Genomic DNA, 25,500 nt, shown 5'->3' with positions numbered 1-25,500 from the left:
AGTTAACTTGAATGGCCAGGGAGGAGGTAGTAAGGGTAGGGTGTGGAACTTCAGTTTGCATGCTGTCTACATTATCAGTTAGTCCGAAAGTGAGTGCTAGCTAATCAACCAGCTGCACCCTGTCACAGTGTATACTAAATAATTGCTGTTGGGTTAGTTGATCTTCATTTTGTATCATGTCCATTTAACCTCTTTAAGATCCAATACTGCTTAGAGTGAATGTATGTCTTAGAGACTGTACTATGCGTTCAGGGTGTTCAATGAGGTAAGCAGACCAAAACCTGTCAGCCTTCTTCTAGGTTAGAGTTAGAAAATTGTCTAGGGCCTGGCATGGTGGCCTAGTGGCTAAAGTCCTTGCCTTGAATGTGCCAGGATCCCATGTGGGCGCTGGATCTAATCCCAGCAGCTCCACTTCCCACCCAGCTCCCTGCTTGTGGCCTGGGAAAGCATTCGAGGACGGCCCAAAGTCTTGGGACCCTGCACCCGCGTGGGAGACCCACAAGAAGCTTCTGGCTTGGGATCAGCTCAGCTCTGGCCATTGTGGTCACTTAGGGTTAGGTTCTCTGAGTTGAATGTGTTCTGTATATAAGTAGATTCTTTATAAAGTTTTATATTTTCCCTAAAATTATCTTTACCTTCTAAATCCTGTTCAATGTGATAAGGCCAACGTTTGTGGCACCACAGGCTAAGTTGTCACCTGCAGTACTGGCATGCTGGTGGAGTGCTAGTTTGAGTTCTGGCTGCTCTACTTCCAGTGCAGCAAAAAGCAAGTGGGAAGACAGTAAAATGTGGGAGACTTGGATGGAGTTCCAGGCTTTTGGGTTTGGCCTGACCTGGCTTTGGCTGTTGTGACCATTTCAGGAGTGGAGCTGCATGTGGAAAGTCTTTCAAAAAATAAAATAATGGTTACATGTTTGTTCTGTTTCTTTGAAAAATAGAGTAATATTTTTATATGAGAAACTTGGGCTCATTTTTTAAAAAGTCACTGTAACAACCTCCTATATGCTTCACAAATTTGTTTTGGTGAAAGCTAGTCATCTTTACCCACTTCGAGATCTAAACCATGTTAGTTGTTTCACACATTGGCCTTAGTAACAGTGAGATGTGTCAGTCAAGTCCACATATCCCTCCTTCATTTAAAAAATTGCTGGAAAATTCTGTATTTCACTGCAGACTTTTCTTTACGTTTTCCTAAAGTTTCCTTGATTGTTTTTCAGAATGAATCTAGCGATCGAGAAGATGGCCTCACAAAAAGACATCCCGTGACAGACTCTGAGAATGACGAGCGCTCGAACCTCAACGCCAGTGACTCTGAGAGTGAGGAGCTGCACCAGCAGAAGGAGAGCGGTTCCGAGTCGGAGGGGCAGGCCGAGCCTCCTGCGAGTGACTCTGAAAATGAGGACGCCAATCAGCCCCACAGTGACTCCGAGAGTGAGGAGGCCAGGAAAGGACCCGGGAGCGACTCAGACAACGAGGAGCTCCTCAACGGGCACGCAAGTGACTCAGAAAGTGAAGAGGTTAGAAAGCGTGCTGCCAGCGATTCTGAGCCTGAAGAGCCCCCCAAGAGCCCTGCCAGCGACTCGGAAGCTGAGGAAGCTCTGAAGCCCCAAGCTAGCGACTCGGAGAGTGAGGAGCCTGTGAGACAGCAGGCCAGCGACTCGGAGAACGAGGACCCTCCCAGGGCGCAGATGAGTGACTCAGAGAGCGAGGAGCTCCCCAAGCCCCGGGTCAGTGACTCGGAGAGCGAGGAGCCCCCAAGGACCCAGGCCAGTGACTCGGAAGCAGAGGAGCTTCCCAAACCCCGTGTCAGTGAGTCTGAAAGTGAGGACCCCCCAAGGCAACAGGCCAGTGACTCAGAAGCGGAGGAGCTCCCCAAACCCCGCATCAGTGACTCTGAGAGCGAGGAGCCCCAGAAGGGACCCGTCAGTGACTCGGAGAGCGAGGCCACCTCCAGGCACAAACAGAAGCCACAGTCAGATGATGACAGTGATGGGGAAAATAAGGGCCAGGGGACAGAGGTGCAGGGTGACCCCTTGCATGCAGAGAGCCACACGGACAGGAAAAGGTTTCACAGCTCGGACAGTGAGGAGGAAGAACCCAAAAGGCCGAAAGTAGACAGCGATGAAGAGGAGGAGAAAGAGGGTGAGGAGAAAGTCACCAAGCGAAAAGCAGTGCTTTCTGATAGTGAAGATGAAGAGAAAGCGTGTAAGAATGATTTTGACTGTTCTTTGTAGTTTGTTGTCTGGGCTTATACATGTGATGTTGTGGTCACTTCTGTTACGTAAGATCTGTTCCATTTCCTTTGAGTTGTTGCAGCATCACCTGCTGATTCCTAGTTGCTCCAGAGTGACAAGGTGGGTCACACAATTCAATGGAAATTTATAAGACTTAAGCAAAAAAGTTTGGTTTCTTTTCTTTCCTATTGGAAAGCATGATGTTTCTAGTAAGTGTGTTGACATGGCAACCTGATTGCATTCAGAGTTGGCTGAGGGGGTCTGATGGCTCAATCACTAAGTCTCGTCTAAACAGTAGCAGGTACTTCTCTTCATTTGCTAAACGGAATTATTGACTACCCCAGTCCAGGAAGGTGGAGGCATCCTCTGACATTTAGAATATTCCAGTCTTGCCTATCTGAGAGCTTTATACATGTGTAGTTTGTGCTTGATAACTTTTCGTTTTTGGAAAATACTCATTCGTTTATAAGGTGGTTATTATAGGAGAAGGAAGCACATTCCGTGGTTTATTAAAGAGGACCATTTCCAATGATGAGCAGCAACTGGGGAGTGTGCCACGTGCCCCTCACAGGCAGTGTCTGGCCCTCTCCCCCCGCGGTTACACGTGTGTTGTTGATTTTCTGTATTCAGCTGTCGGTGTCCACTTTTGTACAGTGGTTTCTTTCTTCATCCTTTGGGCCCTTTTTTCTTAGCAAGGCAACAGGTGATTTGAAAGATGACTCAGCCTTTAGGATTTTTTGATGTTTTGGAGCTCGTTTAGGTGTAAACTGTGTGTCATGAGACCCCACTGCCACGTGACAGCACCTGCTTGTGCTTCGTAGTGCAGGGACCCTGACAAGAATGACCTCAGTGAGGACCCTTCCTTTCCAGCCGCAGCGAAGAAGAGTCGTGTGGTTTCTGATGCCGATGACTCTGACAGTGACGTTCCATCCGGCAAGAGAGAGAAGGCTGTCGCCTCTGACAGTGAAGAGGAAGTGGGGAAAGAGCTATCTGATAAGAAGAATGAAGAGAAGGATTTATTTGGAAGTGACAGCGAGTCAGGCAATGAAGAAGAGTAAGTGACAGTGTGATGTGAGTTTTTGAGGGTGAGAAGGGCTCATCCTTCAGGATTTTTAAGATGTATTCAAGTTTTGTGTTGAGGTATAATACATCCTTCCTAATCATGATTTTGAGGATTTAGAATTTTAGTAACTGAATTGTTATGTGACATAAGATGGATGAAAAACAATACATTAGAATTACCTGGTTGTGTATATAAAGTTTAGGGACATCTGAAACCGAGGTGATGGAAATCACAGAGTGGTGATTGCCTTTGGGGTGCTGTAGCTGAGGGACTAGTTGGAAGATGGGGCACTTCCTGGGGAAATGGCGTGGTTCTATCTTGATTATGGTGCTGGGATGTGAATTGTATGTGTTTATTAAAACCCATTGAGCCTGGGCACTTAAAATCTGTACTTTTATTATATGTAACTTATAGCCTGTTTTTATTTTATTTTTTTTTAAAGATTTATTTATTTTTATTACAAAGTCAGATATCAGAGAGGAGAGACAGAGAGGAAGATCTTCTGTCCGATGATTCATTCCCCAAGTGACTGCAACGGCTGGTGCTGTGCCGATTGGAAGCCGGGAACCTGGAACCTCCTCCGGGTCTCCCATGTGGATGCAGGGTCCCAAATCCTTGGGCCGTCCTCAACTGCTTTCCCAGGCCACAAGCAGGGAGCTGGATGGGAAGTGGAGCTGCTGGGATCAGAACCGGTGCCTGCATGGGATCCCGGTGTGTTCAAGGCGAGGACTTCAGCTGCTAGGCCACGCCGCCGGGCCCTATAACCTGTTTTTAAAAGTGGTTCCTATGCAGTTGTGAAGAAAGGAAAGTGATGCTATATTTGTTTGCTTTCTAGAAATCTCATCGCTGACATATTTGGAGAATCGGGTGATGAAGAGGAAGAAGAATTCACAGTAAGTTTAAGATGGACCTAGTTTCCTTTTCAGTATGCTGCTTTGGTTGGTTTATGGCTGTGGTTCTCACAGCAGTTGTGATAAATAGCTGTGATGTGTTCAGAAGAGAAGTGTACAAGAAAGGGATTCTGACAGTGAAGTACAGTGGTGTCCAAAAACACAAATGAGCAGAATGGAATGTGAACGGGAAGGGCACATGAAGAGACAGGAAAGTCACTTTGTGATAAAGGGTGAGGCTCACAGTAAGGGAATTTTGGTTCTAGCAGTGACTATTCAAGGGATTTGGACAACTGGAAAAGCTGAACAAAATAAAGTTGTGCTTACTGCCTGAAGAACAAGAGTAGAACATTACCAGACCAAAAGAGAACCCCAAAAGGTAGCTCAGCATTTGAGAGTGCTGTTTCTGTCAGGGTGTAGGCCTGCCATGCTGACCCTGCTCCTATTTTGGCAGCACCAAGGCTTGGGGTCAGAATGGCAGATGCAGGGCTCATGAGGTTAAAGTGTCCTATAAGCCCCGTGCTGTGGATTGGGGTTGGAAGAGAGCAGTGCCATAGGACTAACAGTGAACTAGAAGCGAAACAGCCTTTGCTCAGTGCTTTTAGGGCAGCTTTGAGACAACTAGATAGAACTCAAGACTCAAAAATTTTAATATTTAGTCTTTATGTATACAGTAAGGTCCCCCCCCCCAAAAACCTTTTAAAATTGGTAGCAATAGGGCCCGGCGGCGTGGCCTAGCGGCTAAAGTCCTCGCCTTGAAAGCCCCGGGATCCCATATGGGCGCCGGTTCTAATCCCGGCAGCTCCACTTCCCATCCAGCTCCCTGCTTGTGGCCTGGGAAAGCAGTTGAGGACGGCCCAATGCATTGGGACACTGCACCCGCGTGGGAGACCCGGAAGAGGTTCCAGGTTCCCGGCATCGGATCGGCGCGCATCGGCCCGTTGCGGCTCACTTGGGGAGTGAAACATCGGATGGAAGATCTTCCTCTCTGTCTCTCCTCCTCTCTGTATATCTGGCTGTAATAAAATGAATAAATCTTAAAAAAAAAAAATAAAATAAAATAAAATAAAATTGGTAGCAATAGACAGTCATTGTAGATACTCCAGATACAGGAACTTTAGTTCAGAGAAATAAAGGAAAGTGTTAAAAATATTGTCAGAACAAAATGTCTTTTTAATTGACAAAGCAGATTTGAAAAAGACCCTCTCAGAAGTTTCAGAATTTTAAAGTTAAAAAACATAATTGTTAGATTTAATAGCAGATTAGACTTTTTGTTTTTAAGGTTGGTTTATTTTTATTGGAAAGACAAATTCACAGAAGGAGAGGCAGAGAGAAGAATCCTCTGTCCACTGGCTCACTGCTCAGGTGGTGGCAACGGTTGGAGCTGAGTCTATCTGGAACCAGGAACTTCTTTGGGAACTCCCCCGGGAGTGTAGGGTCCCAAGGCTTTGGGCTGTTCTCCACTGGTTTCCAAGGCCAGAAACAGGGAGCTGAATGGCAAATGGAGCAGCCGGGACATGAACCAGTGCCCATGTGGGATCCCAACATGTGCAAGGCAAGGATTTAACCACTGCGCCATTGCACCAGGCCCAGATTAGACATTTTTGAAAAAATACAATTAGTGAACTACAAGATAGGTTGGATGGAAGTATCTAGGATGAAGTATTGAAATATATTATTAGGGAGAAAGTAAAAGAAAATAAAAGAGAGATTATGCCTGAAAAGATTTAGCATAATAAATTGGAGGACCTGGAGGGAAAAATATATACTGTCAAAGCAGTATTTAAAGAAACTACATAAAGCCATTTAGATTGTACAGATCCTAGAAGTCTACCACTAAATATATCGTCGTAAATCTGCAAGAAGTAAAAGGAAACAATTTTTTTTTTTCTTTCAGATTTATTTATCTTTATTGGAAAGGCAGATTTACAAAGGGAAGAAGGGAAAGAAAGATCTTTCATTCACTGCTTCACGCCCCAAATTGTTGGCTGTGGCTAAGCTGAGCTGCTCTAAAGTCAAGAGCCAGGAGCCTAGAGCCTCTATGGGTCTCCCACGCAGGTGCAGGGTCCCAAGGTCTTGAGCCTTCCTCTGCTGCTTTCCCAGCCACAGGCAGGAACTGCACGGGAAGTGGAGCAGCAGGGACACGAACTGGTGCCCATATGGGATGCCAGTGCTTGCATCCTGGAGGATTAGCCAATTGAAGCATTGTACTGGCCACTGAAATAGGAGTCTTAAAAGTAGTTACGGAAAAGCTGTATTCAGGAGAACAGTAGATAAAGAATTATCTCTCAGCAAACCGCAATAACCACAAATTGAGGAGTCTGTCTTATTCAGCATTAGTGCTATTTAGAAATGAAGATGAAATAAGGAATTAATGTATCTAAGAAAATACAGAGACGGAGTGATCTCAGGCGAAGGGTAGAGGTCCAGGAGAAAAGCAGTGAATCAGTCCACGTGAGGATGGCTGTACCAGGAAGCAGCCGTGCCTGGCGTGGCGTCAGCGGTAACAGGCATGTCCGCAGCAGCAGGTGCGGAGTATACATGCAACACAGGTGTTCATAGGTCTTGACGTATGTATGGGTATGTTCATTAGACAGATTTGATAAAATGAGTGTAAAAAGACTCAGCATGTGTAACTTCCAGACAGATTGAGGGGGGGAATGAATGTAGTAACTCCTCAGTCAGAAGAAGGTAAGAAAATGGAAAAGGGAGCACAATGTGGAGTAATTGGCAAGTAGTGCATGGAAAGCTAGCAGACACGAGTTTTGATGAAGTCAGAACTTGATGTCCGATTAAAGGACCAAAGGACTCCCAACAGACCAGATTTCTGAAACTGGCTCTGGAGGAGTTCCAACAGACTGATCTGAAACAAGGTCAAGTGAAATTGAAAATGAAAGGATAGGAAAAGAAAGATACTCTCTGTGAGCAGTAATCAGAAGAAAACTGATACTTGAAATATGTAATCTTTAAGGCGTACGTGGTTACTTGAGAGAAAGGTCACTTTGCACATACATTGCAGTGTACCAAGGATACTTCAGTAAGTTCAAATTTGGCAAAACTTTTTGAAATCCATGGATATGAGTATGTGCTGATAGAACTACAAAAAAAGGTCACACCCACAGTCTAGGTGGAGTATAACTGACAGGATGAACAGATCCCCCACTTTGTATCATTTGGGTTAAAAAAGCACTTTGGCAATTATGAAAGTTAAAAAAAGAATCAATCTTTTTTTAAGATTGATTTAATTTTATTGAAAAGTCACATTTACAGAAAGAGAGACAAAATCCTTCCATCCACTGATTCATTCCCCAAGTGGCTGCAACAGTTGGAGCTTCTTCCAGGTCTCCCACGTGGGTGCAGGGTCCTAAGGCCCTGGGCCATACTTGACTGTTTTCCCAGGCCACAAACAGGGAGCTGGATGGGAATGGAGCAGCTGGAACACAAACCGGCACCCATATGGAATCCCAGTGCATGCAAGACAAGGACTTTAGCCACTAGGCTACTGCACCAAGACCATACATCTTTTAAAAGTTTGAAATCCACATTTTTATTTTCCAGAATACGTGTTATCCATGACCTTTTTTATGATCCCAAATATGTGTAGATGTGCTGATATAAATGTAGACTGATTCTAGAAGGAAACACAAGAAACTAATCATGGTAATTACCAGGGAAGGAGCTTTTGCTATCTAATGATTGTTCTTTACTTTGGAAATGTTGAAAATTGAGAGCAGTTACATAGAGGAAGATGTGAGGCAGTCATGATGACCTGTGCTTACTCGTGCCTTTAGGGTTTCAACCAAGAAGATTTGGAAGAAGAAAAGGGTGAAAGCCAGGTAAAGGAGGCTGAAGATTCGGATTCTGATGACAACATCAAGAGAGGCAAGCAGTAAGTGTGGGGTGCTTTTCCCTTCAGGAGTCTGTTTGAAGAGAATTTACAAAATTAAGATACAGACAGACTTCTTTTATGTCTCGCTTTGCTCCTCACTCAGTATGGGAGAGAATCTGTTGCTGTTTTTCTTCCTTCAGCCTTTGTTTGTACGGACAGTGTCAAAATTTTTGCTGTTTTAATTTTTCAAGTATTTTTCTGAGCTCAGATACCTTACTTTGTGGAGTTGTGCTTTGATGGCACCATATACTTAATTTGGCTCACCAAGTATATTTCCAGCATAGTCTAATTATTAGAGAGGAAAGGTGATTCGGGACAGAGGAACCAAGTCTGAAGTGTTGACTACAAATTATTAACTTAGGGGATTTATGTTCAGCAAAATTTTGATATCTTGAAAAAGGTCTTAAAAGCATAGAATAATTAGTAACTGTTTATTATTGTAAAGATAATGCTTTTAAGTTTGCTGTTTAGTTTCCAGTGACATGCAGTACCTTGGCAGTCTTTGGGGATGTTTATGTGATTGTGGTGGAGGGAGGTGCCCTCTCTTAATTTGATGGTTCTGTTGAAAACTGTAAAGCTCTGAGACTCTTACTTAGCAAGCCCAGAGATTTCCATCTTCATCTCAGTTGCATCGAGACCTGTGCAGCTTATATAAAGCAGCATATTAAAACAAAAATAGTCAAATATTCCTATTCCCCAAAACATGGCAGTGTGGCCACAGTGGAAGAATGCCTGCTGACAGGTGCCAGTACGATTCTTGAGTATGGAAGTGTTACTCTTAGTGACGTGTGTGTCCGCGGGGTACGTGAGAGCTGTGTATGGGAGTCTAGGATGAGCTGGTGTTTCGGCTGGGAGTTGTGCTCAAAAGAAGGTAGCACACACTGCATCAGAATTAAGACATTTGGTGTTAATAAAAGGGCACTTTTGTTTCCCTTTATTTTGTGTTGCTGCCTAGCATGGACTTCCTGTCAGATTTTGAGATGATGCTGCAGAGGAAAAAGAGCATGAGCGGCAAGCGCAGGCGTAACCGTGACGGCGGCACCTTCATTAGTGACGCAGACGACGTAGTGAGTGCCATGATCGTGAAGATGAACGAGGCTGCTGAGGTGAGACGGTGCACTGCTTGGTTCACCTCACCTTTCTCCACTGAATTGCTTGAGTGATTTTTTAAAAACACTGAATCCATACTTACACCGTGTTCAGATACTATGTTTTGATTAAAGTATGTACTATCTAAATGTTAAGCATGGAAATGATTTTGTTCAGTCATGCGTTTTAAAAAAGTTGAAAGACTAAGGTGAGTGACTCTGGGTTTCGGTTGCTGCTGTTTTGGTTTTGTTGAGAGAAATGGAGAAAGGGAGCGAAGTCCCCCAGGTGCAGCTTTCTTCCCAGATGCTTACCTGGCTGTAGGTAGCTAGGGTTGGGCTAGGGTCTGCCATGTAGGAGGCAGGGACCTAGGTCCTGAAGCCATCGCTGCTGGTGTCAGCAGGACCCTACACCTAGGGTGTGGACATGCCCAGTGGAGGCCCAGCTGCCGTGGCATACGCCTGCCCTGGCTTTGCTAGTTTTGTAGGTTTTGTTCTCAGATTCAGCCAGTTCACCATGTATAAAAAAATGTAAACCTTTGTGATTCTCTTGCCATCCATCACAGTGTCTGGGTTTAATTCCTGACTCCATTTGTCCACCTGTGCAGGTTCTGAGAGGCAGTGGCTCAAGTCCTGAGGTCTGTGCCACCCACATGGGAGACTGGATTAAGTTCCTGGTTCCCAGCTTTGGCCCCAGCTGCTGCAAGCATTTGGGAAATAGACCAGTGGATGGGAACTTTCTCTGTCTCTCAGAAATTACTTAAATAAGCAAAATTGTCAATTTTTTTGAGATTTATTTATTTTTATTGCAAAGTCAGATATATAGAGAGGAGGAGAGACAGAGAGGAATATCTTCCGTCCGATGATTCACTCCTCAAGTGAGCCGCAACAGCTGATGCTGTGCCGATCTGGAGCCACGAGCCAGGAACTTCCTCCAGGTCTCCCACACAGGTACAGGGTCTCAAGGCTTTGGGTTGTCCTTGACTGCTTTCCCAGGCCACAAGCAGGGAGCTGGATGGGAAGTGGAGCTGCCAGGATTAGAACTGGTGCCCACATGGGATCCCAGCACATTCAAGGCGAGCAGTTTAGCCTCTAGGCCATTGTGCCGGGCCCACAAATTATAAATTTTCACAAATAAAAGATTGAAATAATTGGTTGTTAAGCTTTAAAAATGAGCTTGATCTTTTAGAACACTTGATAAAATACTAATTGATTCAGTGTTACAAAACAGCAGAGGGGTAGAGGAAAAATTACTAGAGATCTAGCTAAAGTATGACAGGCCTTGTGTGTTAACTTACTGAAATGTTTGTAACAGGTGTATTTGGTGTTTAAAATTTTGAATATTTTAATGATTAGAAAAGTGGAAAAGCATTTCCAAAGTAAATAGCCAAAACTCTCCCTTGACAATGTTTTCAGTTCTCTGTAAGCCTCACAATCTAGAAAATTATTCCTGATGATAAACCCAAATTCCCAAGGTCATAGTTACAGGGAGAAAGGGGGGGAAAGACAGAGAGGGAGCTTCGCTTCACTGGTTCGCTCTCCAGATACCCACAGTGGCTAAAGCTGGGCTGCTCTGAAGCCACGAGCCAGAAGCTGCTGCTGGGTCTTCCATGTGGATGGAGGGGCCTAAGGACTTGGGCCGTCCTCCACTGCTCTTACAGGCCATTAGCAGGGTGCTGAATGACAAGTAGAGCAGCCATGACACAAACAGGTGCACAGGTGTGATGCCAGACAGCGCTGCTGTGAGAGGCTTAGTGTGCTGTGCCTCCTAGAAGCCCCAGTTATATTGATATTTTAGATTAAAGTTGTTCCTGTCTTCTCAGTTTGTAGTTGTTAAAGGAGATTATTCTAATCATTATTGAGTTTGAGAGTTTGCTCTGCAAAAAAAATTCCTGATTTACTGGTCCATTCTTTTAGGAAGAATTAGTTTCTTCGAGAAACTTATGGTTTATTTTATTTTGCTTTACTTTAAGATTCAGAATTGTAATAGTTACAGTTTACTATTAAGAAATAATACTAATCAAAAAAATATTTCTCTGAATAGGAAGACAGACAGTTGAACAATCAAAAAAAACCAGCACTGAAGAAGTTAACTTTATTGCCTACAGTGGTTATGCACCTCAAGAAGTAAGTATCGTGCTTTCTTGAAAAAATTGTTTCTGAACCTTTAATATAGTGATATTTATACTGTGCATCAATACTGATAGTTCTCTGAGAGCACAAAAAAATAATAGTGACTAGAATTTTCTGAAATTACATTTTTTATCATTTTCCCTTTGCACTTAATGAAAGCAACCTAAGTATAAAAGTGACGTCTTGAGGGAAAGCTTGGGCAGTCGGACCCTGTGCAGTGTCGGGTCTAGTGGAGTAGTATTGGCTTCCCTGGTGTGGCTGCCCCAGCAGGGCTTCAGGGGCTTCCTGGAGGACTTACGGGCAAGGCTCGTCTGGCCCCTTGGGTCGTGATGGTTAGCTTTGTGAAATGAAGCTGCCCTTGCCCAGTAGATCCTGTTGCCACGTCCCTCTGTTGGTCAGGCTGAGCCACCCGTATTCTACTTTGGATGGTTGCGGAAGTGCACCAGTGCAGTAGAGAGCCGGTGTGGTTTATGAAACCTGGCACTAGGAAACTCTTCCTTCTGTCTCAGCAGGCAGGACTCACACATGCAGGTATAATCCTGGCGTTGGCCTTTTTTCCATTAGTGTAAATTATTCTAATGTATAAAGTGGAAATTAAATACCAGTTATTTCATTGATACTTAATTTCTGCTAGGAGAATATTTGGGTTGGTGTTCTGCAAAGGGTAACGTCACCTGAGGCTGCTTGAGAATCACTCTTCTGATACAGTAACTGTTTTAGTTGTAGTAGTTGGAGTTCTTTGTTTTTACTGTCTGTACCACTCACGGTGGCATTACACTGTTCGGTTTGAGTTTGCTTTGATTAGCAAGTCACCATTACCCACTAAGTCTGTATGTTTCTGGTAATAGCTGACTTTTTCACTACTTGTGAAACTGAAAGAGATGTTCAGTAAATATTCAGTGTGTATGAGTAACTTTGGAAGCCAATAAATATGTAACGGAAGTTAGGAAGCTAGGGTGAAATCAAGATTACTTTATGTAATTTTGAAAACACTTTTACATCCCAGGCAGGACCTGAAGGAAACCTTTATCGACAGTGGTGTGATGTCAGCCATCAAAGAATGGCTCTCCCCACTCCCGGACAGGAGCTTGCCAGCACTGAAGATTCGGGAAGAACTGTTGAAGATCCTCCAAGAGGTTAGAGGCAGATTGTCTGTCTGTTCTTTAATTATGTGATGTGGTCCAAATGGTTAAAGCTTCTATATAATCTTGTGTTTATACACTCTTTTTGCCATAGTCTGCTGGAAGAAGGGTAGGGAAAAAAAGATACATAAAATGGGCTTAAAGGAAAGGCAGTAGAAGGCCTGGGCAGTCAGTGTGGAGTACCTGAGGAGTATTTGGGGGTTGATGTGTTCTGGGGAGGCATTGGAAGTGAAGTGCACCAAGCTCACAGTCAGGTGTGTAACTGACTTGTAATTGAACCTTAGGTTGGAGCACTTTAGTGACTGACACTTTGGACAGGCTGCTTAGCTTCTGAAGCAGCGCCAGAGGAACTTGTGTGTGCCCAGCTCTGTGCTGAGTGCTGTGCACAGTTCCTCACAGTGAGCCTGCAGACGAGGAAGGCTGGCTCAAAGATTAAGTGACTTGCACCTGGAGAATGGCCCTGCCTGGGTTCACTTTCGAATCTCTTGGATTCAGACTCCTGGCTGATTGCTGTATTAAACCCCTCAGCTCTGATTTTACTCAGTTGGCACTTGCTCATAGTGTTAGTTTTTGCATCAGCTGCTGATAGTGATACTCTGAACTCTGCACGTCAACTCAGGTATCTGTGTTCTGTCTGTTGTGAATGGACCGTGTGCCTTGGAGGTCCTTTAGAGTAGATGGACTGGACGCCCAGCTGCTAAGTGATTAACGTGTGTATAATGTGTTTGTGTTCCCCAGCTGCCTAGTGTGAGCCAGGAGACTCTGAAGCATAGTGGGATTGGACGAGCAGTGATGTATCTCTATAAACACCCCAAGGAGTCGAGGTCCAACAAGGACATGGCAGGGAAATTAATCAGTATGTAACTTTGCCTTTTGTTTGTTGTGTGTGTGTTTACATAGAGAAAAACGTGTTTGGGATAGCTAACTTCATTTTTACCAGCGTTTGTTTAAAATGAGTCAATAACATAGAATATTTTTTAATGAATCTTTAATGGGAATCATCTTTCTTTCTTTCTTGGACTTACAATGCACCACAGGCCCTCAGGCTTTTTCAAGTAGGCGAGCCAGTCCGGGGTATGGCAGGTGAAAACATGCATACCCTCTCCATGGATAAGAAGCACAGAGAGGGCTTAGAGTGCTTTAAATGCTCCCCTTCCTCACTGCACAGTCTTAGCTAGGGACTTAAACTCGTAAGTCTTCATTTTGTAAAACTAAGATAATTGTGTATTTTCTTTTTTTTTTTTTTTTTAAGATTTATTTATTTTATTACAAAGTCAGATATACAGAGAGGAGGAGAGACAGAGAGGAAGATCTTCCGTCCGATGATTCACTCCCCAAGTGAGCCGCAACGGGCGGTGCTGCACCAATCTGAAGCCGGGAACCAGGAACCTCTTCCAGGTCTCACACGCAGGTGCAGGGTCCCAATGCATTGTGCCATCCTCAACTGCTTTCCCAGGCCACAAGCAGGGAGCTGGATGGGAAGTGGAGCTGCCGGGATGAGAACCGGCGCCCATATGGGATCCCGGGGCTTTCAAGGCAAGGACTTTAGTCGCTAGGCCACGCCGCCGGGCCCGTGTACTTTCTTTGATTGAGAAGGCACATATAAAAGCACAGCATCTCAGTAGTGAGTTCTCTACCGCTGTTGGTTCTTGCATGATGGTCTCTGAAATCTTTGCCACGTTCTTCAGTGATGCCAGAGGCGCCAGCTGAAACTCTTGGAATCAAGTTTCATACCTTCTTTTTTTAATATTGGAAGGTCGGATATATAGAGAGAAGGAGGGAGAGAGAGAGAGATCTTCCATCTTCTGGTTCACTCTCCAAGTAGCCCCAACGGCCAGAGCTGAGCCAATCTGAAACCAGGAGCCAGGAGCTTCTTCTGGGTCTCCCATGTGTGCAGGGTCTCAAGGCTTTGGGCCATCCTTGATTGCTTTCCCAGACCACAAGCAGGGAGCTGGATGGGAAGTGGAGCTGCCGGGATTAGAACCGGCATCCATATGGGATCCTGGGCATGCAAGGCAAGGACTTTAGCCACTAGGCCACCATGCCAGGCCCACCATACCATTTTTGAAAGTCGTGGAGATTTTTTTTAAAGTTTGTGTTTGTTTTTTTAGAAAGCAGAGAGAGAGACAGAGAGCTCCCTCATTCACTGGTTCATTCCCCAGATGTCTGGAATAACCAGAGCTGAACCAGGGCAGTTTCCAGAATGAAACCCATGCTTGCTTTTATTGTCTAACTCTTCCTGTACTCTGTGTTGAAACAGAATTTTTAAAACTTCAAAGCTAGTTGGAAAAAGTCTTTCTACATTTGATTATAATAACTTAGTTTTCCTGTTGGATTTCGGAAATTATCAAGAAAAATTTTAATTTATTTGGTAAACCAGTGTATTCCCATCTTTATTGTATGGTTTACTCTTCTTAAATGACAAGTTTTTGATGGTTTGATGGTTTTGTGCAATGATTCTTACCTCGTTTTATTTTTTTGGCTCCACTGGTGGCTGACTTACAGTGATTCTGAATCTAGGCAGAGACCAGAGCTTCTCCCCACCCCCAGCTTTCAAAGAGAGTGATTGATTTAGTTGAAGTACATAGATGAAAGAGATCTTGGATGGACTGGTTCACATCGTCAGTGACTGCAGTAGCCATGGCTGGGACAGGCCCACACTCCGAGTGGGAACCCACCCAGTGTCTGAGTCTCCCGTGTGTGTAGCAGGGGCCCACGCACTTGAGCCATCTTCACTGCTTTCCCAGGTGCAGTGCAGGGAGCTGGAGCAACGGTGGAGTAGATGGGATTTGAACTGGTGCTCTAGAACGGGGTGCTAACATACGAGTTGTGGCTTCACTCCTGTTTGCCACAGCATTGGCCACTTGAGACCGTTTTGAACCACATGTAGATAGACGTACTGAATCCTTGCTTGCTTAGTGTGACAGCTGTTGGGTTCTGTCCGAAACTGTAGTTTCTGTTTTATGTAGTACCCGAGATCACAGCAGTAAACTACATTATGTTTTAGAATGAAAGCATCCGTTGGCGCCTCTGGAGTTCACGGACTAGAACCGCAGGCATGTGCTACTTGTTTTCATGGTCAGCTTAGCAGCTTTATCAGACATCCTGGAGTGCAGACTCTATACTTGCAGGAATAAAATACAGTTTTTTAAAATATTTAGACCATCCTGACAAATACATATTTTTGGTTAAAAATCTGGGAGAATTGCAAGATGTATTTACAGTAAGATAAACTTAGAAATTAGCATCCCTTTAGTTTTTTGAGAGCTACACAGAAGCATAGAGATGGAGATAGTACAGGGGCCACGTGTTACTTTCTGTGAATCTTTTTGATAATTGTGGGTTTTTTAACACCCTTTTCTGAATCACCCAGAGTTACTTAATGATACACATATCACACCATATTTATCGTATATATGGTGCTAAAATGGGAGATGTTTATAGAAAAAATACTGTTAAGTGCTGCCAAGAGTGTGGCCTCACACTAGGATGTATGTGAAAGAATAGTAAAAGTGCTAAGTTCTGGATTAAGCATTGTTTTTGCATGTTACAGATGAGTGGTCTCGGCCTATATTCGGTCTTACCTCGAACTACAAAGGAATGACAAGAGAGGAAAGAGAACAGAGGGATCTAGAACAGATGCCTCAGCGACGGAGAATGAACAGGTATGAGGAGTGTTATGTTGCCAGCACCCTGGGGTTGTTGTTGGGGGTTGGGGTGTAGGTGGGGGTCATTAAGAAGCTGTGAGATGGGAGGCATCTGTCTGCCCTCTTAGCCTGACATGTCTGTGGTTCCTGTGTCCTCTAGTATGTGGCCAAGGCTAGTGAAGCCCCTACCCCTGCCCTGACTGCCACAAGACCTCTGAGTAGATGGGGGAATTTGGCCTCCCTCCTCACTGAGACTGTGCCGGTCCAGCCAGAAACTCGTTTTCCTCCTTACTATTTTCAGACTTGGAGGGAAAAATCAGATCAGAATATTATTGCTGATTTGTGTCAAGGCAGTAGGGGCTAGGGAGTAGGATCATCAGTTACAAAGGCAACTCTTGCTGGGAGCCAGGTAATGGCCTTGTGCATATGCATACTAAAAAGAGTGGTGCATTTATTTATTTATTAAGATTTATTTATTTTTAGTGCAAAGTCAGATATATAGAGAGAGGAGGAGACAGAGAGAAATATCTTCTGTCTGATGATTCACTCCCCAAGTGACCGCAACGGCCGGTGCTGCACCGATCCAAAGCCAGGAGCCAGGAACCTCTTCCTGGTCTCCCACACGGGTGCAGGGTCCCAAGGCTTTGGGCCATCCTCGAGTGCTTTCCCATGCCACAGGCAGGGAGGGAGCTGGATGGGAAGCGGGGCTGCCGGGATTAGATCCAGCACCCATATGGGATCCTGGCACATTTAAGGTGAGGACTTTAGCTGCTAGGCCACTGCGCCAGGCCCTAGAGTGGTGCTTTTAAAAGATGGGAGTTGTGGGTGGGTGTTACAGTGCAGCAATTTAGGCACCATTTGGAATGTGGGTGTGCTGGACTCCTGCAACTCCCAGCTGCTGTGCTCCTCACCCACCTCCTGACCTCGGAAGTCAGTGGAGGTGGCCCACATGCTTGGGTTTCTGGCACTCATATGGGAGACGCTGATGGAGCGCCTGGCTTCTGGTTCCACATTTCAGCCTGGCCCAACCCTGGCTGCTAAAAACATCTGGGGAGTGACCAAGCGGTGGAAGATCAGTATCTCTCTCTCTCTGTCTCTCTCCCTCTCTCCCTCTCTCCCTCTCTCCCTCTCTCTGTCTTCCTAGCTTTCAAGTAAGTAAATCTTTCTTAAAAAGATGAGGAATAGTATTCCCTGTTACAGTGTAAAGAAACTATTATGGGCTGCTTGATTTATTCTTTTTTTGTAGTTTTAAGATTCTAGTCAGCCTGGTATCTCATTGTTTGTTTGTTTTCCCCAGCACTGGTGGTCAGACGCCTCGCAGAGATCTGGAAAAGGTGCTAACAGGAGAAGAGAAGTAAGATTTTTGCATTAATTTTCCCTCTTTGAAAAATAGTAATATTATGTTCACGGTGATTCAGAATGATTTCTATCTATGCACTGTTGAGCCTCTGTAAAGTGTGTGGTGGTTCTCTAATAATGTCAGTAAAATGAAGACAAAATAATTCAGTAAATGTTGTGGAATGTTGGTGTCTGCTAAGTGCTAGACTCTTTGTCAGGCCCCAACTTTGAATTAAGACATAGAGTTTTCACTTCACTCTTGTGATTCCAGACAACTCTTGGGCCTAGCTGTGCAGCCATCAGCACTGATTCCGAGTGGTGGTGCTGGTAGCATCTGTCGGGGTGGTGGGTGGAAGGACTGTCCTGGCCTTTTGGGTGAGATGTGTGACTGGACTGGGAGCTGGGGCGGCACTTGTTACCAGTCACTGACACGGAGGGAGAAGTCTCTTCCAAGTGTTAGATGTCCAGTGAGAATTGGAGTTTAAAAAGAGATTTGGGATAGAGTTATCGATTCATTGGTTACCTCCTTGGAAAAGATTGCAAGGTGAGGAGTGCAGAGGCACAATGAGCTAAACAACTTTGAAAAGTGAGATAGCCAGGCAGAGTAGCCAGGGGAGGACGAGAGTAGGTGTGGTGTGGAGAGCAGGCATCCCACTCCAAGGCTGTCCTCAGGCCGAGGGGCGGGGCCAGTAATGCCCTCAGGCTGCTGTACAGGGTGGTCTCTGCCGGTGTGTGCTGGCATGTGAGAGAGGGCATGGGTGTTATCTGTTTGTAGGTAAGTGTGATGATGAGACGGTGGCTTCAGGGAGGAAGGAGGCTAGCCGGTTAGTCTGCTGCTACATGTGGGAAGGTTGTAGAAGTTCATTGCAGAATGAACAAAGGAGGAGGAGAAATCCTCTCTCCCACACTCAGCAGACTTGCTGTCCACTCACCACCACACGGGTGGACAAGTAGGCTTCCCTTCTGGAGAGGGGTGTCTTATTTAAGCCCTTGTGGTCACCCTCCAGTTAGCACACGCACACGCGCATGCACGCACACGTTCCTGGAAAACTGGACAGGTATCATCAAGCTCGCTAGGTTGTGAGGCAGTGGGTCTCACTGTTATTTCCTGTAACTGCCTGTGAAGATTTTGTACAAAGACACAGGTGAATTTTCCTGTAAGAGTTGCATCTACAAAGCATATAATTGCTTCCTCAGGTTTGGGGGGTCATTCTGTCTCCCTGAGTGGGTTCTACTAGAGCACAGAATCAAGATTCTCAGGCTAGAGGGACCCACCTTGGAAAGGAGTGAGACAGGATTGAGCAACCAAGAGTGGGTGCAGAGGGTCATGCCAGTGCACAGGGAGCTGGCTTAGCATGAGTCAAGAACTCCTCCGGTCCTGGGTGTGCTGTGATGCTCACTGAGAGATGGCCCCAGGAGAGTCGAGAAGCCAAGCGATAGCTGTTGGGGGCCCTGCCGGGGGCTTCAGCTGAGTTAGTAAGCATCATTTTTCTTTCCTGCTCACAGGGCTCTCAGACCTGGAGATCCTGGGTTCTGTGCTCGCGCGCGGGTCCCAATGCCCTCAAACAAGGACTACGTGGTGAGGCCCAAGTGGAATGTGGAGATGGAGTCGTCCCGGGTAAGCAAGCAGCAGGCAGCAAGGACTTCAGATGCAGATGACTGTTGTGCTGGGGGGTGGAGGGCGGGGGACTTATTTTTTAGTTCTGTGGGTTTTTTTGTTTGTTTGTTTTTGTTTTCTTTGTTTATTTGCTTTCTATTGGATGCCCCATGTGGTTTCTGAGGTCTGTCTGAGATAGAAAGGAAACAGGTTCGAAAGAACTATTTTCACCTCTCTCAATTTGACCGCAGTTGAGGGACGGAAAGTGACACAAGGTGACAATTTGTTGCTGAACTGAACAACGTGACCCAGTTTCCTCTTAGGGCCTTAGCCTAGAATGTCCCAATATTTACCATGAAAAGCAGCCCACCTGTTGGCACAAAGCAGTTGTTCTGTGTGGCAGTAGAGAAGGCACCTCCTCTCACTGTAAACACTACTCAGTGAGTAATCTCTCTCTATTCTCCAATCAAACCACTCTTCCTAGCCTGGTATTCTTAAAAAGGGCCTAAGCCGACTGGAGAAGCATAAGAGGCGGTTTGCAGAGCAGAAACGACTCAGCAGAGTGCACCGGGCTGTCAAGTTCAGCATTGAAGGCAACAGGATGCCCTTGTAGGCCGGTCCCTGCTGGTGTGTCCCCGAGGTATCCCCAGGAAGCATGCTCTGTGCATGGGCTTGCATTGTCTGCAGCCAGCGAAACGTGTGTGTGTGCTTTCTTAACCTCACATGGTGTAGGCACCCCAGACCTTGCTTCTTTAGAAGGTGCCCTGGACCTTCCTCCCTGTAGGTCGGTACTTCCTGTGAGTGCTGTGTTCTTCCTGCTGCCACCATGTTTATGAAAGAGGCTTTTGTTGGCTCCAGTGGTGATGGTAGCCCGTGTGACAAGCACATGAGAGGCTGCGTGGAAGGTCTTGGCTTGTTCTGGTGTCAGGAGCTCGGCACACACATCTGAGGACTCACTACGTAAAGCTAGCTCCTGGATGTTGATTTGGAGTTTGAGAGGGGCATGTGCAGACGCGGCAGCCTGGGGCAGGGGCTAGAGTGTTCCTGAGCAGAGGCCTGGACCTGTGTGGACCTCACAGCAGCACACGGCGAGTGTGTGTTCTCTGCCTTTGCACACCCTGGGAGACCTGCTTTGCTAGTTGTTTCCAGGCTTTGCTCACTTTGCTGCCACTTTAATTTGCTTTTAAGTGACTTTCACAAGACATACGTCATTTATTGACAACCAAGAGTGGTAGGGTGGAGGTCCATGCCAGTACTGCTCCTTTAGTTTTACTTCTTTCTGCTTTTCTTACTGTTTTTGATTTTTGGTTGTTTGCTTGTTTGTGTTTCTTCACTGTCTACTCCCTCTTCTTAGTCTTCTTTCCCGATTCTTTGAGAGTTGGGAACTGCCATTAGGCTGTGTGGCCTGAGTGGGAGCGCGCCTTCTCTTGGGTCGCCCACCTGCCGGTGCTGCAGGCTCTGGGCCCAGCTCCCTGTCAGAGGCCTGGCTGTACTGGAAGTCGCAGAGAGGGAGGCTGGAGGAGAGCCTGTTGCTCCCCTGCACACTGCACTGTGCAGCACGTGCCAGGCCTCCAGCGGCCCTGTGGAGAATGGGGTCTCTTCCCGCCTGGGGTCCGTGTCTCCTGCACCGCCCCCTTCAGGGAGGTGTCTCACGGACTCCCTCAGGACCTCACTGGGTACACAGGGGCAGTTGCTGCAGAATGTGCTGCCCAAGAAGGCAGTGGGTTTCAGGTGAAACAACATTGAGGGAAACACAGATGTGACACATCCCCTGTTGGCAACGTGGTACTGCCCTTACACCCTACCCTTCATTTTTATGATAGAAAATTCACCCAGGGTCCTACCATTCAAAGACATTTTTACATGGTTATTCAAGGCTTTTGATTGTCACTGCCAAATTGTGCAATAATTATGTACTACATTTTGTCTTTATATGTCCATGTATTGCTTGGAGTGCTTTAAAGTAACACTGAAGTGACAAAAGCAATGCATGTTTTTCTATAATTAAAATACAAAAAGTGTAACTTATTGTTACCTATATCCCTGCAGCAACTTGATGTTAGCATTTGTATTTTTAAAAATTTGTTATATTCATACATAAACAATGCTACCTTTTTAAGAAAATTTAAGCAGCAGTATGGTGTTTTTTACTTAACATAGTAAGAATCCATTTGAATAAACCTGTAGTAATTTAGCACAGTGTTGCCAGACAGACCATTATTTTTACAGCAAAGCCACATAACTAGTCTAAAGCTCCTCTGGCTTTCCTGGGAGCCTGCAGTGCGTCGAGCACTGGTAATGTGTTTTGGCAGTGCAGGGAGCTGAGTCGCTGCGTCAGGAGGGAGTTCTCTGCCTCTGGCCCTCAGGAACCCTGGGTCTGTGTGCTTCCAGGCTTGGGGCAGCTAACCTTCCAGCCATGAGTCATCTGGGTGGTCACCAGGGCTAGATGGGCACTGACCTGGCAGTGCCTGCAGCCTGTCAGAAGTGTAGGTCGTGTGTGGGGCTTCTGGGAGTGGATTGGCTGTCAGTCCCAACCAGAAAGGTCTCCAGCCTGGGCCCCCTTCCTGTTGCCTGAAAGGAAGTCAGGTGTTTGGAGTTGTCCAGGAAAGTTGAGGGGAAGCATGATGGTGGCAGTAGACCCTGCTCACTGACTCAGAGTAGAGTGCCAGGTGTTAACACAGAGAGAGTAACACTTGGGGTAAGAATTGGTGTCTTCTAACGAGCCTGGCGTGTTGATGACTCAGCATAGCTGTTCAGGGGTGTCCTCACAAGGAGCCCTCGGCTGGCTGCGTCTCCGCGTCTCCACATGAAACTGAGCCCAAGGTGGGCTTGCTTGGGCAGGCTCCCAGACTCAGTGCCTGCGTTAGCATTTCTTTAAGTTCTTAGGTGATTCCGTGGTAAGTGTCTGGGGAGAAGGATTTTACAGACGCATCTTTTTCTAATCGCTCACCATTCTCAAACATGTAAACTGTTAGCGCCTCAGTGACCTTTGACATTAGTGGCAGGCCTTTCTGATATTTCTGAAAAGTGTCATTTTCTTACAAGACATAGAATCAGCATGCAGACCATTAAACGTGACAGGCAAGTAGGAGACATAACTTATTTTTGTCAGATAACTTGGTTCACAAGTGTAATCAATGATGAGTGGTAACTGGCAGAGCACACACTCGCCCTGGGCCTGTGTGCTGACCTCCTCACATTATGGATGTGTCCCAGCAGCTCTCTGAGGAGTGCCAGCCTGGAGCCCGCTTGGCAGGGTCTGGAGCCTCAGCACCTAGAGCTTCCACTGTGCTTAGAGCTTTTTCTCAGCTGAGTTCTCTCAATTTCAGAGGCTCCTTCTAGTTTCGGCCAGTGTTAGAAGGGATATGGGAGATGATCAGCCCCGGGTAGAGGGAAAGGTGCCCAGGTGATGAGGTTGCGATGGGCCCAGGCTCGCCGTGGGCCTCCCTCTCATCCGGGGATTCGGTGGCAGCGGCAGAAGTAGTGTTGGTGGAAATGATTCATAGGGGTCGCTGCCCTGCTGCGCACACTCGGGCTGGTGCTGAGGCCATGTTCTTCCTGCCAGGGCGTGGAACTCTGTTGACTGCCAGTGTGGGGTTATCCCTTCCCACAGTAATGTGCTCTTTATTCCCCCACTCGCAGTTTCAGGCGTCCTCCAAGAAAGGCATAAGCCGGCTCGACAAGCAGATGAGGAAGTTCACAGACATCCGCAAAAAGAGCCGTTCGGCACACGCTGTGAAGATCAGCATTGAAGGCAATAAGATGCCTTTGTGACCTCTTTGGGTAGCTGCATCCCAGGAAATGAGTGGGAAATGAGATCTTTTACATGTTTTTTGGTGTGTCTATAAACGGTTTAGCTTGTTTCAGATGTTGTTGTAGGACTCACGTTTCCCTCCATTGTATTTAAAACTGTTGTGTACTTTGTACAGAGGAATATTAGTCAGACTTGTATAAGCTTTACACAATAAAGTTTCATTCTGGTTTTAGGGGGCTGTCCCTGTGTGATCTTAATAGTGCACTCTTGGGCCCGGCTTGATAGTGTAGCGGTTAAAATCCTCACCTTGAACATGCTGCCCTGCTTCCCATCCAGCTCCCTGCTTGTAGCCTGGGAAAGCAGTCGAAGATGGCCCAAAGCCTTCTGACCCTGCATCCACACGAGAGACTCGGAAGAGGCTCCTGGCTTCGGATTGGCTCAGCTCCAGCTGTAGTGGCCATTTGGGGAGTTAACCAGTGGATGGAAGATCTTCCTCTCTGTCTCTTCTCCTCTCTGTATATCTGCCTTTCCAATAAAAAATAAATAAATAGAGCCTGGCGGCATGGCCTAGCGGCTAAGGTCCTCGCCTTAAATGTGCTAGGATCCCATATGGGCGCCGGTTCTAATCCCAGCAGCTCCACTTCCCATCCACCTCCCTGCTTGTGACCTGGGAAGGCAGTTGAGGATGGCCCAAAGCCTTGGGACCCTGCACCCATATGGGAGACCCAGAAAGAAGTTCCTGGTTCCTGGCTTCAGATCGGCACAGCACCGGCCATTGCGGTCGCTTGGGGAGTGAATCATCGGACGGAAGATCTTCCTGTATCTCCTCCTCCTTGTATATCTGACTTTGTAATAAAAATAAATCTTTGAAAAAAATAAATAAATCTTTAAAAAAAAAATAGTGCACTCTCATGCGCCGAGGTGTTGGTGTATCAGGCTAATACTCTGTCTGTAGTGCCGGCATCCCATATGCATTGGTTCAATCCCTGGCTGCTCCACTTGCCTTCCAGCTCTTTGCTTATGGCCTGGGAAAGCACCGGAAAATGACTCAAGTCCTTGAGCCCCTACATCCATGTGAAAGACCCAGAAGCGGCCCTTGGCTCCTGGCTCCGGATCAGCTCAGCTCCGGCCAATGCGGCCATTTGGGAGTAAACTAGTGGATGCAAGATTGATCTCTCTCTGACTCTTCGCCTTCAAGTTAAATAGTACTTAAAAAAAAAAGAGTATGTGTTCTCATTTGGTGGGGGTAAAACTGGTGCTTGGTGAGTGAAAGAATCTGCAGATATTAACAGTGATTTGTGATGCGACAGTGACTTGAGAGCTTGTCACCGTCATGTTAGAGTGGCTTCAGTGACATCTCATGTCCTCGTCTCACCCGGGCCTCGTGAGGAATGGGGTGCCTCAGGTGAAGCTTTGGGATGGCGCTGGTCTCTGGGTGGTATGTTAGAGGGCGGGAATGGCCAGGTTGAGGTGCAGTCAGTGTTTCGTCAGCCTTGCCTGTGTGGACTCGGGGGCTCGGAAAGATTCCTGGGCCTCCGAAAGGAGGGGCACGGGACCACCGGTCCCACACTCCCCATAGGTCTCTTCAGTTGGTGGGGCCTCATAATTTGGTCTGTTGTGGGTTTCGGAGTCATTTTAGCAGATCTCTGAAAAGTTGTCATGGGTACTGCCAGTTGGAAGTGGCGGTGGCCTGAGGACGCTTGTTCACCGCAGCTGTCAGCTGAGGGGTCTGCTTGTGCAGAGCCAACCCTTAAGTTGGGGGCTTAAACCCAGGGGCCTGAGGCTAGTCCTGCATGTCCACCATCGGAACTGGATGATGGGACTGCCGCAAAGTTGAAGGGGCTATGTCCTAGCCATTTTTCTTGGGTTTCTCCTTTGAGGGAATAGTTTCCCTTAATTCTGTTCTGCAACAAAAGGGTGTAATGGGGGAAAAAGTCAAGAAACACTTAGAGGAAAAATAACTAGGAAGTTACCTATGTTGGTTGCTTATAGGAGTGATTGGGTTGGGTGCTTGGGGAAGCCATGTTTCTTGAGACTATTTTTGCACTATTAAATCTATAGACAATTTTATAAGGTCTCTGGTGTCCAGTGACTAAGCTCAGGAAAATTGTTGATGAATCACTTTAATTTTAGAAATCCTGCACTTAAACAGGTCGGAGTTTCAGTTTTTAAAAACACATGACGGGCCCGGCGGCGTGGCCTAGCGGCTAGAGTCCTCGCCTTGAAAGCCCCGGGATCCCATATGGGCGCCGGTTCTAATCCCGGCAGCTCCACTTCCCATCCAGCTCCCTGCTTGTGGCCTGGGAAAGCAGTTGAGGATGGCCCAATGCATTGGGACACTGCACCCGTGTGGGAGACCCGGAAGAGGTTCCAGGTTCCCGGCTTCGGATCGGCGCGCATCGGCCCGTTGCGGCTCACTTGGGGAGTGAATCATCGGACGGAAGATCTTCCTCTCTGTCTCTCCTCTGTGTATATCTGGCTGTAATAAAATGAATAGATCTTTAAAAAAAAAAAAAAAACACATGACATGCTGTTGGCTTTTGGAACAGCCAAATCATGAACTTTACAACATTAAGACCATCTGCTTGTAAGAACCTCTTAGAACTTAGGGGAGGGGATAGATTGAAGAAATAGAAACACAGATGGGACGGAAAAGCATTGGAAGGTAGCGGGTGAGGCCACTAGATGGAGACAAAACTCGACTTGAGCTGCTGTGCAATGTATAAAA

General features: G+C 46.3%; 1 protein-coding gene across 2 annotated transcripts in view; it reads left to right on the top strand.

The window, feature by feature from the left end:
* Window positions 1-23,004, top strand: part of IWS1 (interacts with SUPT6H, CTD assembly factor 1) — a 31,777-nt gene extending 8,773 nt beyond the window's left edge. Inside the window, exons 3-15 of one of the 2 annotated variants that reach the window (XM_058664348.1) lie at window positions 1,218-2,205; window positions 3,105-3,288; window positions 4,133-4,190; window positions 7,979-8,076; window positions 9,032-9,182; window positions 11,206-11,288; window positions 12,301-12,430; window positions 13,175-13,292; window positions 15,990-16,101; window positions 17,381-17,437; window positions 18,928-19,039; window positions 19,503-19,658; window positions 22,661-22,784. In XM_058664348.1, coding sequence (XP_058520331.1) covers window positions 1,218-2,205; window positions 3,105-3,288; window positions 4,133-4,190; window positions 7,979-8,076; window positions 9,032-9,182; window positions 11,206-11,288; window positions 12,301-12,430; window positions 13,175-13,292; window positions 15,990-16,101; window positions 17,381-17,437; window positions 18,928-19,039; window positions 19,503-19,631 — 2,220 coding nt within the window. In that variant the 3' untranslated portion in view covers window positions 19,632-19,658; window positions 22,661-22,784. Of the gene's footprint in view, window positions 1-1,217; window positions 2,206-3,104; window positions 3,289-4,132; window positions 4,191-7,978; window positions 8,077-9,031; window positions 9,183-11,205; window positions 11,289-12,300; window positions 12,431-13,174; window positions 13,293-15,989; window positions 16,102-17,380; window positions 17,438-18,927; window positions 19,040-19,502; window positions 19,659-22,660 lie in introns of both variants that reach the window. The other variant, XM_058664347.1, reaches the window with a different exon arrangement.
* Window positions 23,005-25,500: the final 2,496 nt, after the last annotated feature.

The sequence above is a fragment of the Ochotona princeps genome, chromosome 5, assembly GCF_030435755.1.
Source record: "Ochotona princeps isolate mOchPri1 chromosome 5, mOchPri1.hap1, whole genome shotgun sequence".
Taxonomy (NCBI): Eukaryota; Metazoa; Chordata; class Mammalia; order Lagomorpha; family Ochotonidae; genus Ochotona; species Ochotona princeps.
The sequence above is the reverse complement of the archived record's forward strand: the minus strand, read 5'-3'. Positions and strand labels throughout refer to the sequence as shown.